The sequence below is a fragment of the Hypanus sabinus genome, chromosome 28, assembly GCF_030144855.1.
Source record: "Hypanus sabinus isolate sHypSab1 chromosome 28, sHypSab1.hap1, whole genome shotgun sequence".
Classification (NCBI taxonomy): domain Eukaryota; kingdom Metazoa; phylum Chordata; class Chondrichthyes; order Myliobatiformes; family Dasyatidae; genus Hypanus; species Hypanus sabinus.
Window position 1 is genome coordinate 46,330,253 of NC_082733.1, and position 12,523 is coordinate 46,342,775.

At 42.9% G+C, this 12,523-nt stretch overlaps 1 protein-coding gene across 4 annotated transcripts in view; it reads right to left on the reverse strand.

Annotated features, from left to right (window-relative positions):
* Window positions 1-6,496, reverse strand: part of ints14 (integrator complex subunit 14) — a 146,077-nt gene extending 139,581 nt beyond the window's left edge. For 3 of the 4 annotated variants that reach the window (XM_059953155.1, XM_059953154.1, XM_059953153.1), the window contains exons 1-3: window positions 6,371-6,496; window positions 5,677-6,000; window positions 635-742 (exon numbers count right to left, since the gene is read on the reverse strand). In XM_059953155.1, coding sequence (XP_059809138.1) covers window positions 635-742; window positions 5,677-5,898 — 330 coding nt within the window. In that variant the 5' untranslated portion in view covers window positions 5,899-6,000; window positions 6,371-6,496. Of the gene's footprint in view, window positions 1-634; window positions 743-4,872; window positions 4,892-5,676; window positions 6,001-6,370 lie in introns of those variants that run through there. The other variant, XM_059953156.1, reaches the window with a different exon arrangement.
* Between the last annotated feature and the right edge of the window lie 6,027 nt (window positions 6,497-12,523).

Genomic DNA, 12,523 nt, shown 5'->3' on the forward strand with positions numbered 1-12,523 from the left:
TAGTTTTCTGCATTCTACAACCATTAGAAATGCTTCTAACCTATTAGCTTCAGTGTCATCATTGAACAGTACAGACAAGAACAGTTGAACAGCATACTTCTAGAACAGGCTGGACCAGATGAGGAAACAATCCAACTTCCCTGCTTTATTGAATAATTATACATTTCAAGATCAGGAACGGCTTAAAGATTGTCACAGAGATTGTCAATTATACTTACATATCAAAGGCCAGAGAGATCACAATTAATACTCACCATAAGTTTAAATCAGAGGCGAAATGTTCACAGTGAACCAGGAATTGTTATGAAACACATTCTGGTAACCAGTCATTTCATTAAAAGATGCAATCAACCTTAGAGTGGGTATTGAAGGTTTCTAAAAACTTACAGAAAACAAGCATACACTGTCCACAAACTCACACATTCTAAATATGGACTAACTGAAACTGCTATAGCAGGAAAAGTCATTCCTCAGAATCCTCTTTTCCCAACATAATCTGAGAGTAAGAGGCCCCATAGCTTTACCCACAGCAAGAACATCCAATATCAAAACTTCTAAAACACATCAGCAAACGTACAAGACAGAAATTCATGATCAGGTAGACGGTCAAACTCATAAGTGGATGTGCAGTTACCTGACAGGGAATGCAGGCACCCCACTCATCCTGCACAATATTACTGACCCCCACAAGAGCAGACTCAAGGCAGGTCTTGTCATAGTCATCCATGGTGGTCAGAGCTTCCTGTAAGAGATCCAGTGTGGTGAGAAAATTGAACATTTTAACTGTCAAAGATACTTCATGGAAGTTTGAAAGACACTGAGCTAAAAGAACACATGAACAATGTTTAATGACCTCCCATGAAAGGAGTAAAAGTGCAGAGGGGTTAAGGCCTTGAACACTGCAGTCATTAAAACTGAGAGTAATCAACAGGGCAAAACTGAAGCAGTGAGATGGTAGACGGTTACAAGCTGGAGCAGATTACAAACGGCAAACCAACGGAGAGATCTGACAAAATAAAGAATTTCAAAGTGGTTAACATTGATGTACCCAACTTGACTAGAGACATCTATAGATCACTAAAATTGTAAATGCTTCCAATAAATGATAAGTTACTCCTTGGACATGAGCATGAAATCCAGGGTCCATATACTGCTGGATCTACCACATTTCATCTGTGTTCAAAGGTGCATTTACACACTTCCCAATTCCGGTTGAAGGTCAGAAATTGGAAACGGGTTGGGTGTGGGATCATTGAGATAGACGAGTGTGAGTATGTTTGTTGGTTTGAAAAACAGATGGATTTGCTGTTTGTTGAAAATCCAAACATAAACAGAGCAATATTGTATTTGCTATCCAGTACAATAAGAACTACACAGATCTGTATATCGGAAAGACAAAATAACCACTTCACAAAGGGATGGTCCAACATAGGAGGGCCAACACCTCAGGTTGAGACTCGGCTGCATATCTACACCTAAAGGACAAGGGATACTCCTTTGAAGATAACAATGTGCTCATTTTGGACAGGGAGGACAGGTGGTTTGAAGGAGGGGTTAAAGAAGCCATTTTTGTCAAACTGGAAGACCCATCCCTGAAGAGGGGGTGGGGTAGGACACTACCTATCAGCTACTTACAATGCAGTCCTAACATCTCCATCCCAGTGTCTCCACAACAATCCACATCTCCATTCACACAAAGTCTAATAACCCTTTCATTACCTCTACGACTCCTAAAGACCTTCATGTGATTGTTTCCCTTTTAAAGAACTCTCAGAGTTTATAAGCTGGAAAACTATTCACCGTGAATTAGAGCTGATGATGCCTCTTGGATGAGTGATAAAATGTCTTCTAAACAACACAGCAAGTCCAGTTGCCTTGATTTACTACTGCTTAATATTTGTAAATTGTGTAGTACTTAAATAAAAATTTGGAGTGCTGTGTCACTTCATTGCAAGGAGTATGAAAAGGCTTTGTAGAAGGCACAGAAGATGGACACTGTGATTTTGCCTGGATTAAAGAGCATTATCAGCAAGGAGAGATTGGAGAAATTTGGATTGTTTACTCTGGAGTATCAAAAAGTATATAAATATATATATACACACAATTATGAGAGGCTTGATAGTCTATTTCACCAAGATAAAATTGTCAAACACTATATCATATACATTAGAGTGGGGAAGTTTATAGGGATTTCTGAGGCAAGTCCATTTACTTAATTTTTTACCTAGAGTGGTTGGTACCTGGAACATGTGGCTGGGGGGCAGTGGGGAAGAGGAGGTTGTAAAAGCAGATTTCGGCAGATATGGACCATGAACAGGTAGGGTATGGTACATGGAAATCTACAGCACATTACAGGCCCTTCAGTCCACAATGTTGTGCCAACCATGTAATCTACTCCAGAAACTGCCTACAATTTCCCTACCGCACAGCCCTATTTTCTAAGCTCCATAGAACACTACAGCACAGTACAGGCCCTTCAGCCCTCCATGTTATGCCGACCCATATAATCCTTAAAAAGTACTAAACCTACACTACCCCATAACCTTCCATTTTTCTTTCATCCATATGCCTGTCCAAGAGGCTCTTAAATACCCCTAATGTTTTAGCCTCCACCACCATCCCTGGCAAGTCATTCCAGGCACTCATAACCCTCTGTGTAAAAAAACTTACCCCTGATTTTATCCCCTAAACTTCCCTCCCTTAATTTTGTACCTATGCCCTCTGGTGTTTGCTATTGGTGCCCTGGGAAACAGGTACTAACTATCCACCCTACCCTATCTATGCCTCTCATAATCTTGTAGACCTCTATCAAGTCCCCTCTCATTCTTCTATGCTCCAAAGAGAAATGTCCCAGCTCTGCCAACCTTGCTTCATATGACTTGTTCTCCAATCCAGGCAACATCCTGGTAAATCTCCTCTGCACCCTCTCCATAGCTTCCACATCCTTCCTATAATGAGGTGACCAGAATTCAACACAATACTCTAAGTGCAGTCTCACCAGAGATTTGTAGAGTTGCAACATGACCTCTCTACTCTTGAACTCAATCCCCCTGTTAATGAAGCCTAGCATCCCATAGGGCTTCTTAACTACCCTATCAACCTGTGCAGCGACCTTGAGGGATGTATGGATTTGACCATTAATCCTGTATTCAGTCTTCTGGTTTGTCCTTCCAAAATGCATCACCTCACACTTGTCCGGATTGAACTCCATCTGCCATTTTTCTGCCCAACTCTACAGCCTGTCTGTATCCTCTTGTAACCTTCGACCACCTACAGCTCCATCCACAATTCCTCCAAACTTCGTGTCATCCACAAACTTACTCACCCATCCTTCTGCCTCTACATCCAGGTCATTTATAAAAATCACAAATAGCAGGGGTCCCAGGACAGATCCCTGCGGCACTCCACTAGTCACTGACCTCCAGGCAGAATACTTTCCTTCCACAACTACCTTCTGCTTTCTTCCTTTAAGCCAATTTTTTATCCGAACAGCCAAGGTTCCACTTATCCCATGCCTCATGACTTTCTAAATGAGTCTCTCATGAGGGACCTTGTCAGATGCTTTGCTAAAGTCCATGTAGACCACATCCACTGCCCGACCCTCATCAATTTCTTTTGTTCCCTCTTCAAAAAACCCAATCAGGCTTGTGAGGCACGATCTTCCCTTCACAAAGCCATGTTGACTATCCATGAGTAGCCTGTACTTCTCCAAATGCTCATAGATCCTATCCTTAAGAATCCTTTCTAGTAGTTTACACACCACTGACGTAAGACTCACGGGTCTATAGTTCCCAGGTTTCTCCCAATTACCTTTTTTAAACAAGGGAACTACATTTGCCATTCTCCAGTCCTCTGGTACTTCTGTACCTATCCAAGATGTCTCATAAAAGACTCTATTATATCCACCTCTACCACCGTTGCTGGCAGTGCATTCCACACACCCATTACGTGTCAGTGAAAAACTTACTTCTCTATACCTACTTCTATGCACCTTGAAACTATGTCTCCTCGTGTTAGCCATTTCAGCCGTGGAAAAAAGACTCTGGGTATCCACGCAATCAATGCCTCTCATAATCTTATACAACTATCAGGTCACCTCTCATCCTCCGTCGCTCCAAGGAGGGAAGGCCAAGTTCACTCAACCTACTTTCATAAGGCATGCTCTCCAATCCAGACAAGATCCTTGTAAATTCCTCTGCACTCTCCCTATAGCATCCACATCCTTCTCGTAGTGAGGTGACCAGAACTGAACACAGTACTCCAAGTGGGGTCTAACTAGGATTTTATATTGCTTTAACATTACCTTACAGCTCTTGAACTCAATCCCATGGTTGATGAAGGCCAACACACCATGCACCTTCTTAAGAACACTGTTAAACTGCACAGCAGCTTTGAGTGTACTATAGACATGGACCCCAAGATCTCTCTGATCCTCCACATTGCCAAGAGTCTTACCAATAAAACTATATTTGACCTACCAAAATGAACCGCTTCATATTTATCTGGGTTGAACTCCATCTGCCACTTCTCAGCCCAGTTCTACATTCTATCAATGTCCCACAATAACCTCCGACATCTGCGTCTATTGCATATGATGCTCCCGATTTGTCCTCCTCTACATTGGTGAGATCTGTTGTAAATTGAGGGACTGCTTCATCGAGCACCTCTGCACCATCTGCCACATACAGGACTTCCCAGTGGCCAAACATTTAATTCCAATTCCCATTCTGACATGTTGTCTTGTGCCATGATGAGCCCACCCTCAGCGGAGAGGAGGAACACATATTCTGTCAGGGTACTGTCCAACCTGATGGCATGAATATCAGTTTCTCCTTCCTGCCTTTCCCCACACCCTCTGTTCCCTACTCTGACCTTTCTATTCAGGTGTCTTAGTCCTGAAGAAGGGTCTTGGTCCGAAACGTTGACTGTTTTTCATTACCATAGGTGCTGCCTGACCTGCTGATTTCCTCCAGCATTTTGTGTGTGTTGTTCTGAACCATGTTCAGTTGAAATTGGAATCATGCTCAGAGACATGATGGGCTGAAGCAACACGCACTAAATGTTGGAGGAACTCAGCAGGTCAGGCAACATCTATGGAAATAAGTACAGTTGACATTTCAGGCTGAGACCTTCATTCAAAACTGGAAAGGAAGGGGGATGCCACCAGAATAAAAGTGGGGGGAGGGGAAGGAAGACAAGCTCGAAGGTGATAGGTGAAGCCATGTGGGTGGGAAAGGTAAAGGGCTGGAGAAGAAGAAATCTGATAGGAGAGAAGACTGGACCATAGGAGAGAGGGGCCACAGGAGGAAACAACAGACAGTTCAGAATAGGGACTGGGGAATAGAAGAAGAGTGAGAGTGAGAGGGAATTTTTTTTTAACCAGAAGGAGAAATTGATATTCATGCCATCAGGTTGCAGCTACCCAGAGTAAATTCGTTTTGCTCCTCCACCCCGAGGGTGGCCTCATTGTGTCACAAGTGGTGACCATGGACTGACAAGTCAGAACAGGAATGGTAATTAAAATAATGGGCTGAAGGGCCTGACATTGTGCTGTACCAGACTTTGTCTGTCATGAGAGGACCAGTTAGCATCTCCCACCAACTAGAGACAGGATTATTTCACACAGATAACCTGGCCAGGAATGAGGGTGGACAACTGAAACACGTCGAATTGCACCTGAAGAGCGTTATAATCCCTGGTGAAGGGAACCATGAGTTCCCAGAGAGAAGAGAAAGCCACAAGGCAAGTGAACTCCAATTTGTAACTGGTCGCCATATGTTCAAACAGCATACTGAGTCCATGAGCAGCCAAATGTTTGCGCTGGTATTCCTCAGTGCCCTCCAGAGGGACAGGGCGAGTCATGGAGAGAGAAACATCTAACAGCACCACCGTTGGCATGGCTTCAGAACACAGCGCTCACTCCTCCACCTCAACAAGGCGCGGCGCACACTGCTTACACCACTCTCTGCTCCACTTGCAACAAGGCAAGGCACAGACTGCCTACAAACAAGAGACAAACACAGCACTCAGCAACAATATTTTGTAAAAGAACAGCAGGATCGGGCCGGGGGTGGAGGGGCGACCGGAGGAAGCGGAGGTGGAGGGACGAGGGGGAGGGGGAAGCAGGAGGAGGAAGAAAGGAAGGGGGAAGGAATGGGTGGTGTGAGAAGGAGCAAAGGATGGGGTGGCGGGGAAGAGGTAAGGAGCACAGAAGGTAAGGGGGAGGAGTGAGAAGGAGCGAAGAAGGGTTTTTGGAAAGAGTTAAGAGATTACTGATAAAGGATGAGGAAGTGGGGGATGGTGGCTGTTCTCCGAAATGAAATGGCCGGGGGGCAAGATTCTGCATTTTGAATTTGCCCTCTGTACCTACCTGAATCCGTTGCAGTGCGGCCTTCGACTGTGAATTGTGAACTGAGTTCCTCCGGCGCCACCCCGCGCTCGGTCCTCCAAGTCCGGCGCAGTCCCGCTCCGGTCTCGTCTGCTCACTGACAACTTCCGTTCCGGTCTCAAATAAATAACCACAGGTTGAATTTTTAACTACCTAAAATCTTAAAATTTACTGGGGCTAATCTCTGCGACACTCTCAGCTCACCCCATCTCTTCAACCCCATTTAACGAATTTAATGGGTTATGCTGCTTAAAGCCCCAGCATATGTCGTGAATTGTATTGGTTTGCCGCAGAGGTACATTGCAATACATTAAAACATAAACTATGAATCGTAAAAAGCACATTTAAAATTAAATGAATGCAAAAAGAGAGAGAACATAGTGAGGTAGTGTAGATTCATTTTTCATTCAGAAATCTGACCTTGGAGGGGGAAGAAGTTGTTCCTGAATCATTGACCATAAGACCACAAGTTATAGGAACAGAATTCTACCCATATCTTATTTAGCAGCCTTGTGTGTGGCACCTTATCAAATGCATTCTGAAAATCCTCTTTGCCTGTGCACCCTGGATGTCAAAATATGTTGACAATTCATTATCTGAACTAGGTTAGGAAACTCACAGCACAACTAATTAATCAAAACTCACAGTATTATCTCTGCACAAACAACAAAGTAACTACTTCACAGAGACTTCAACTACTGCACAGAGTCTTGCCATCTTCAGAAGTTTTCCGATGACTCTGCCATAGCTGGATGCATCAGCAAGGGAGATGAGGCTGAATACAGGGCTATGGTGGGAAACTTTGTCACATGGTGTGAGCAGAATCATCTGCAGCTTAATGTGAAAAAGACTAAGGAGATGGTGATGGACCTGAGGAGGGCTAAGGCGCCAGTGACCCCTGTTTCCATCCAAGGGGTCAGTGTGGACATGGTGGAGGATTACAAATACCTGGGGATACGAATGGACAATAAACTGGACTGGTCAAAGAACACTGAGGCTGTCTACAAGAAGGGTCAGAGCCATCTCTATTTCCTGAGGAGACTGCCGGACAATGATGTTCTAAGAGTCTGTTTGCTGTTGTGTGCTGGGGCAGCAGGCTGAGGGTAGCAGACACCAAAAGAATCAACAAACTCATTCACAAGGCCAGTGATGTTGTGGGGGTGGAACTGGACTCTCTGACGGTGGGGTCTGAAAAGAGGATGCTGTCCCAGTGCATGCCATCTTGGACAATGTCTCCCATCCACTCCATAATGTAGTGGTTAGGCACAGGAGTACATTCAGCCAGAGACTCATTCCACCGAGATACGACACTGAGCATCATAAGAAGTCATTCCTGCCTGTGGCCATCAAACTTTACAACTCTTCCCTTGGAGTGTCAGACACTCTGAGCCAATAGGCTGGTCCTGGACTTATTTCCACTTGGCAAAATTTACTTATTATCAATTAATTATTTTTGGTTTTATTTTGCTATATTTCTACTCTATTCTTGGTTGGTGCAACTGTAACAAAACCTAATTTCCCTCGGGATCAATAAAGTATGACTGTCTGTCTGTCTGTCTGTAACTAGGTTGACCACAGGATAACAACTTAAAACTTGAATTCTACTGTTCCCTCAGTACCAATATTCACTCAGACCACTACTCCAATTTATAACGCAAAAACAGTGTATCTCCCATTGACCAAATAATTGATCCTTTCTTCTCCCAGTCCCTGACATGAGGATTCTTCCTTGTAATGCTTAGTCTCCAGCGTTATCACCCTGTTGCATTTGAAGCTACCGGCTTTTTAAGAACTGCTAATTTGTTCAAATGATGCACCTCATTCTTGTTGTTTTGAGGTAATCTGATTGACCTATAACAGATTCCCATTGGATGTAGTCCAAGGGCCTCACAATTTCATGCCTCAGATGACTTCTTTTGTTCTCTTCAACTCTGGTTCAAAACAGTTAAACTGGATCACTGAGACAATGGACTAAGTTAACGAGATTACTTCAGCAAACCTGCCATTGTACATAATACATACCTTATCTGAGAATGAGTTTTGGTTCAGAAGGTCAATACCAGAAACTTTTTGTGCCCACATTTAATTGCTCTGATTAGGTTATCCCAAAGCAAGAATCAGTTCATCAAACAGTTCACAAAATGGAGATTACAGAGCAGCTTCACAAAATGGCAGCCTCCATCCCTTCCACCTCATGACAAGTACAAAGACAATTGGTTTGTCAATTTCCCCCATCCTTGACCCATTCAAGTTTGATGTTTTCTTCGATGAACACTTCCAACAGTGGTGTATTCTAACAACCCAGCAATGTGACACACAACCCTTCAGAAGCAGTGAAAATGGCCCATAAACAGGAAGTATAAGCCCAACTATCAAAGTCATTCTTCCTCAGCCCAGAGATTTGATGGACGAAGAACTGCAGTCAGTGGTGTATTTTAGTACAGTGTAGTCAGGATGACTTCACCTCTAGTGACATGTTGGAATTTATCATTGCTGATGGATTACCCTGATGAATACATCTGTGGGAGTGCACCCAACTTCAGCTCCTGTCTGAACTGATCAAGGAGTTGGTGCTGAAGTTGTATGGACTCAGAATACAGGCTTCAGACAGGAGGTGGGTGAGCACTAGGAGCGGTAAGGGGATTAGGAAGTCAATGCAGATTTCCTCTGAACATAAAACATAGGAGCAGAATTAGGACATTTGGCCCATTGAGTATGCTCTGCCATTCAATCATAGCTGATCCTTTTTTTTTCTCCTCCTCAACCCCATTTCCTGGCCTTTTCCCCATAACCTTTGATGCCATGTCCAATCAAGAATCTATCAATCTCTGCCTTAAATACACCCAACTATCTGGCCTTCATAGTTGAATGTGGCAACAAATTCCACATATTCACCACCCTTTGACCAAAGAAATTTCTCCACTTCTCTGTTTTGAATGGATGCTCCTCTATCCTGAGGGTGTGCCCTCTTGTTCTAGAATCTCCCACCATGGGAAACATCCTTTCCACACCTATTCTTATCTATGCCTTTCAACATTCAAAGGTTTCAATGAGATCCATCCTCATCCTTCTAAATAACAGAAAGAACAGACCCAGACCCATCAAACGTTTGTATAATAACCCTTTCATTCCTGGAATCATCCTTGTGAATCTCCTCTGAACCCTCTCCAATGCCAGCACATCTCTTCTAAGATGAACAGCCCAAAATTGTTCACACTACCCAAGGTGAGGCCTCACTAATGCCTTATAAAGCCTCAACCTCATGTCCCTGCTCTTGTATTCTAGACCTATTGAAATGAATATTAGTATTGCATTTGCCTTCCTTACACCGACTCAACCTGCAAGTTAACCTTTAGGGTGTTCTGCACAAGGACACTCAAGTCCCTTTGTATCTCAGAACTTCGGATTTTCTTCCCATTTAGAAAACAGTCTGCACATTTATTTCTACTACCAAAGTGTATGACCATATATTTTCCAACATTATATTTCATTCACCACTTTCTTGCCCATTTTTCCAATCTGTCTAAGTCCTTCTGCTTCCTACCTGTTTCCTCTACACTACCTGCCCCTTCACTAATTTTCATATCATCTGCAAACTTGGCAACATCTATTCCATCATCTAAATCATTTATATACAGCATAAAAAGCAGCCCACACCGACCTCTACGGAGCACCACTAGTCACTGGCAGTCAACAAGACAAGGATCCTTTTATTCCCACTCACTGCCTTCTTCCAATCAGCCAATGCTCTAACCATCTTAGTAACTTTCCTGTAATACCACAGGCTCTTAATTTGATAAGCAGCTTCACATGTAGTCCCTTGTCAAAGGCCTTCTGAAAATCAAAATACACAATATCCACTGCATCCCCTTTATCTTTCCAACTTGTAATCTCCTTAAAGAATTCCAATAGGTTCGTCAGGCAATATTTTCCCTGAAGGAAACTATGCTGACTTTGTCCTACGTTGTCCTGTGTCACCAAGTACTCTATCACCTCATTCTGAACAATTTACTCCAACAACTTCCCACCACTGAAGTCAGGCTAAATGAACTATAATTTCCTTTCTGCTGACTCCCTCCTTTCTTAAAGAGTTGAAAGACATTTGCAATTTACCCGTCCTCCGGAATCATGCCAGAGTCCAATGATTCTTGAAAGATTATTACTAATGCCTCCACAATCTCTACTGCTACCTTTTATAGAACCCTAGAGTGCAGTTCATCTGGTCCAGGTGAATAGGTCTTTCAGCTTTTTGAGTACCTTCTCTCTTGTAATAGTAACTGCACTTACTTCTCTTCCTCACAATTTTCAATGCCTTGCACACTGCTTGTGTCTTCTACAGTGAAGACTGATGCAAAATACTTTAGTTCATCTGCCATCTCCTTGCCCCCGTTATTATATCTCCGACATCATTTTCTAGTGGTCCACTCTCATTTCCTTTTCTATCAACATTGATATTGTTTGCCAGCTTGCTTTCATATTTCATCTTTTCCTTCTTAATGATTCTGTTAGTTGCTTTCTGTAGATTTTTAAAAGCTTCCAAATCCTCTGTGTACCTGCTAATTTCTGCTTTGTTGTGTGCCCTCTTTTACTTTTGCATTAACTTTGACTTCCCCTACCAGCCACAATTGTACTATTTCAGAATACACTTACTCTGCATCTTCTTCATTTTCCCCAGAAACTCAGGCTATTGCTGCTCTGGTGACATCCCTGCCAGCACCTCCTTCCAATTTACCTTGGCCAACTCCTCTCTCATACCACTGTAATTTCCTTTACTACACTGAAATACTGCTACTTTCTCCTGTTACGAATGTGCCACAACTCTGAGGGGCTGAAGGGTACAAAGTCGCCCCCTCCTTTTTGAAAATCGCAAGATCGCTATTAATTCGGGTCTGGGACCCAGGAAATGTGAGAGAGACACGCAGAATCCACAAGGTTTGGAATGTGTCCTGGCCTCAGCGAAAATGGAGCCATTGATAACGGCTATTGTCTCTTGGAGATGGAATTGTGTATTGAGTACTGTACTATTCATTCAAGCCCCTCAGGGGACGACCAGAGTGGGCTGGTTGAGGGATTCCATCATCCCAACCTGATTGACATCTGAGACCCCGTGATTAAGGATAAAAGAGGGTCTGGGGAACAACCCCTTCAGACGCACCAGGAGAAACACTAGAAATCTCGCGACAGCGTTTAATAGCGACAGCCAGTGGGGGGCTCGTGTGTGTCCTTCCCTTGCCTGAGATTGGCGGGCTCATCACAGAAGAAGAACGTGAGCGTTTACAGAACTAAACAAAGATATTGGCTGTTCCTCTCTAAATGTTATGAGGTAGGTTCCTGAATTCAGCTTGCATTTGACAATTCCATGGCTCTGAATAGTATACATGCTATACATTTCCAGCTCACCCTGTGTAGTTATCTACACATCCACAATCAAAAATGCATAGAATAGAAAGTATTGCTTTCAGCCCAAAAGAGTGTAGAGATGCATTTTGCTGAAAAGTACTATATGCTAACTTGATATAACCCTTATTGTCTTACTTACCACATGATTTAGAATAGCATGCCACCAATTTTATGAGTCTGCTACCAATTTTCACGACGTTTCTTTCAGTAAGATCACCTTTTCAACATAATGTAACATTAGCATTTACAGAACTAAACAAAGATATCAGATGTTCCTCTCTAAATGTTATGAAGTAGGTTCCTGAATTAAGCTTGAATTAGAATATGCCATGACTCCGAGTAGTATACATGCTATATGTATACAGTTCCAGCTCACCCTGAGTAGTTATGAACACATACTTAACTCAAGATGCATAGAATAGAAAGTACGGCGTTCAGCTCAATAGAGTGTCGAGTTGAATTTTGCTGATAACTACTATGTGCTAACTTGATATAAGCCTTATTACGTTTCTTACCATATGATGTGGAGTAGTATGCAAACAATTTCATGAGTCTGCCGCAAATGTTCGAGATATTACTTTCAGGCAGATTTTCTTTTGTACGGTGGAAATTTAGCGTTACCAGAACTAAACAAAGATATTGGCTGTACCACTCTAAATGTTATGAGGTAGGTTCTTGAATTCAGCTTGCATTAGAGTATTCCATGACTCCGAGTAGTATACATGCTATATGTAT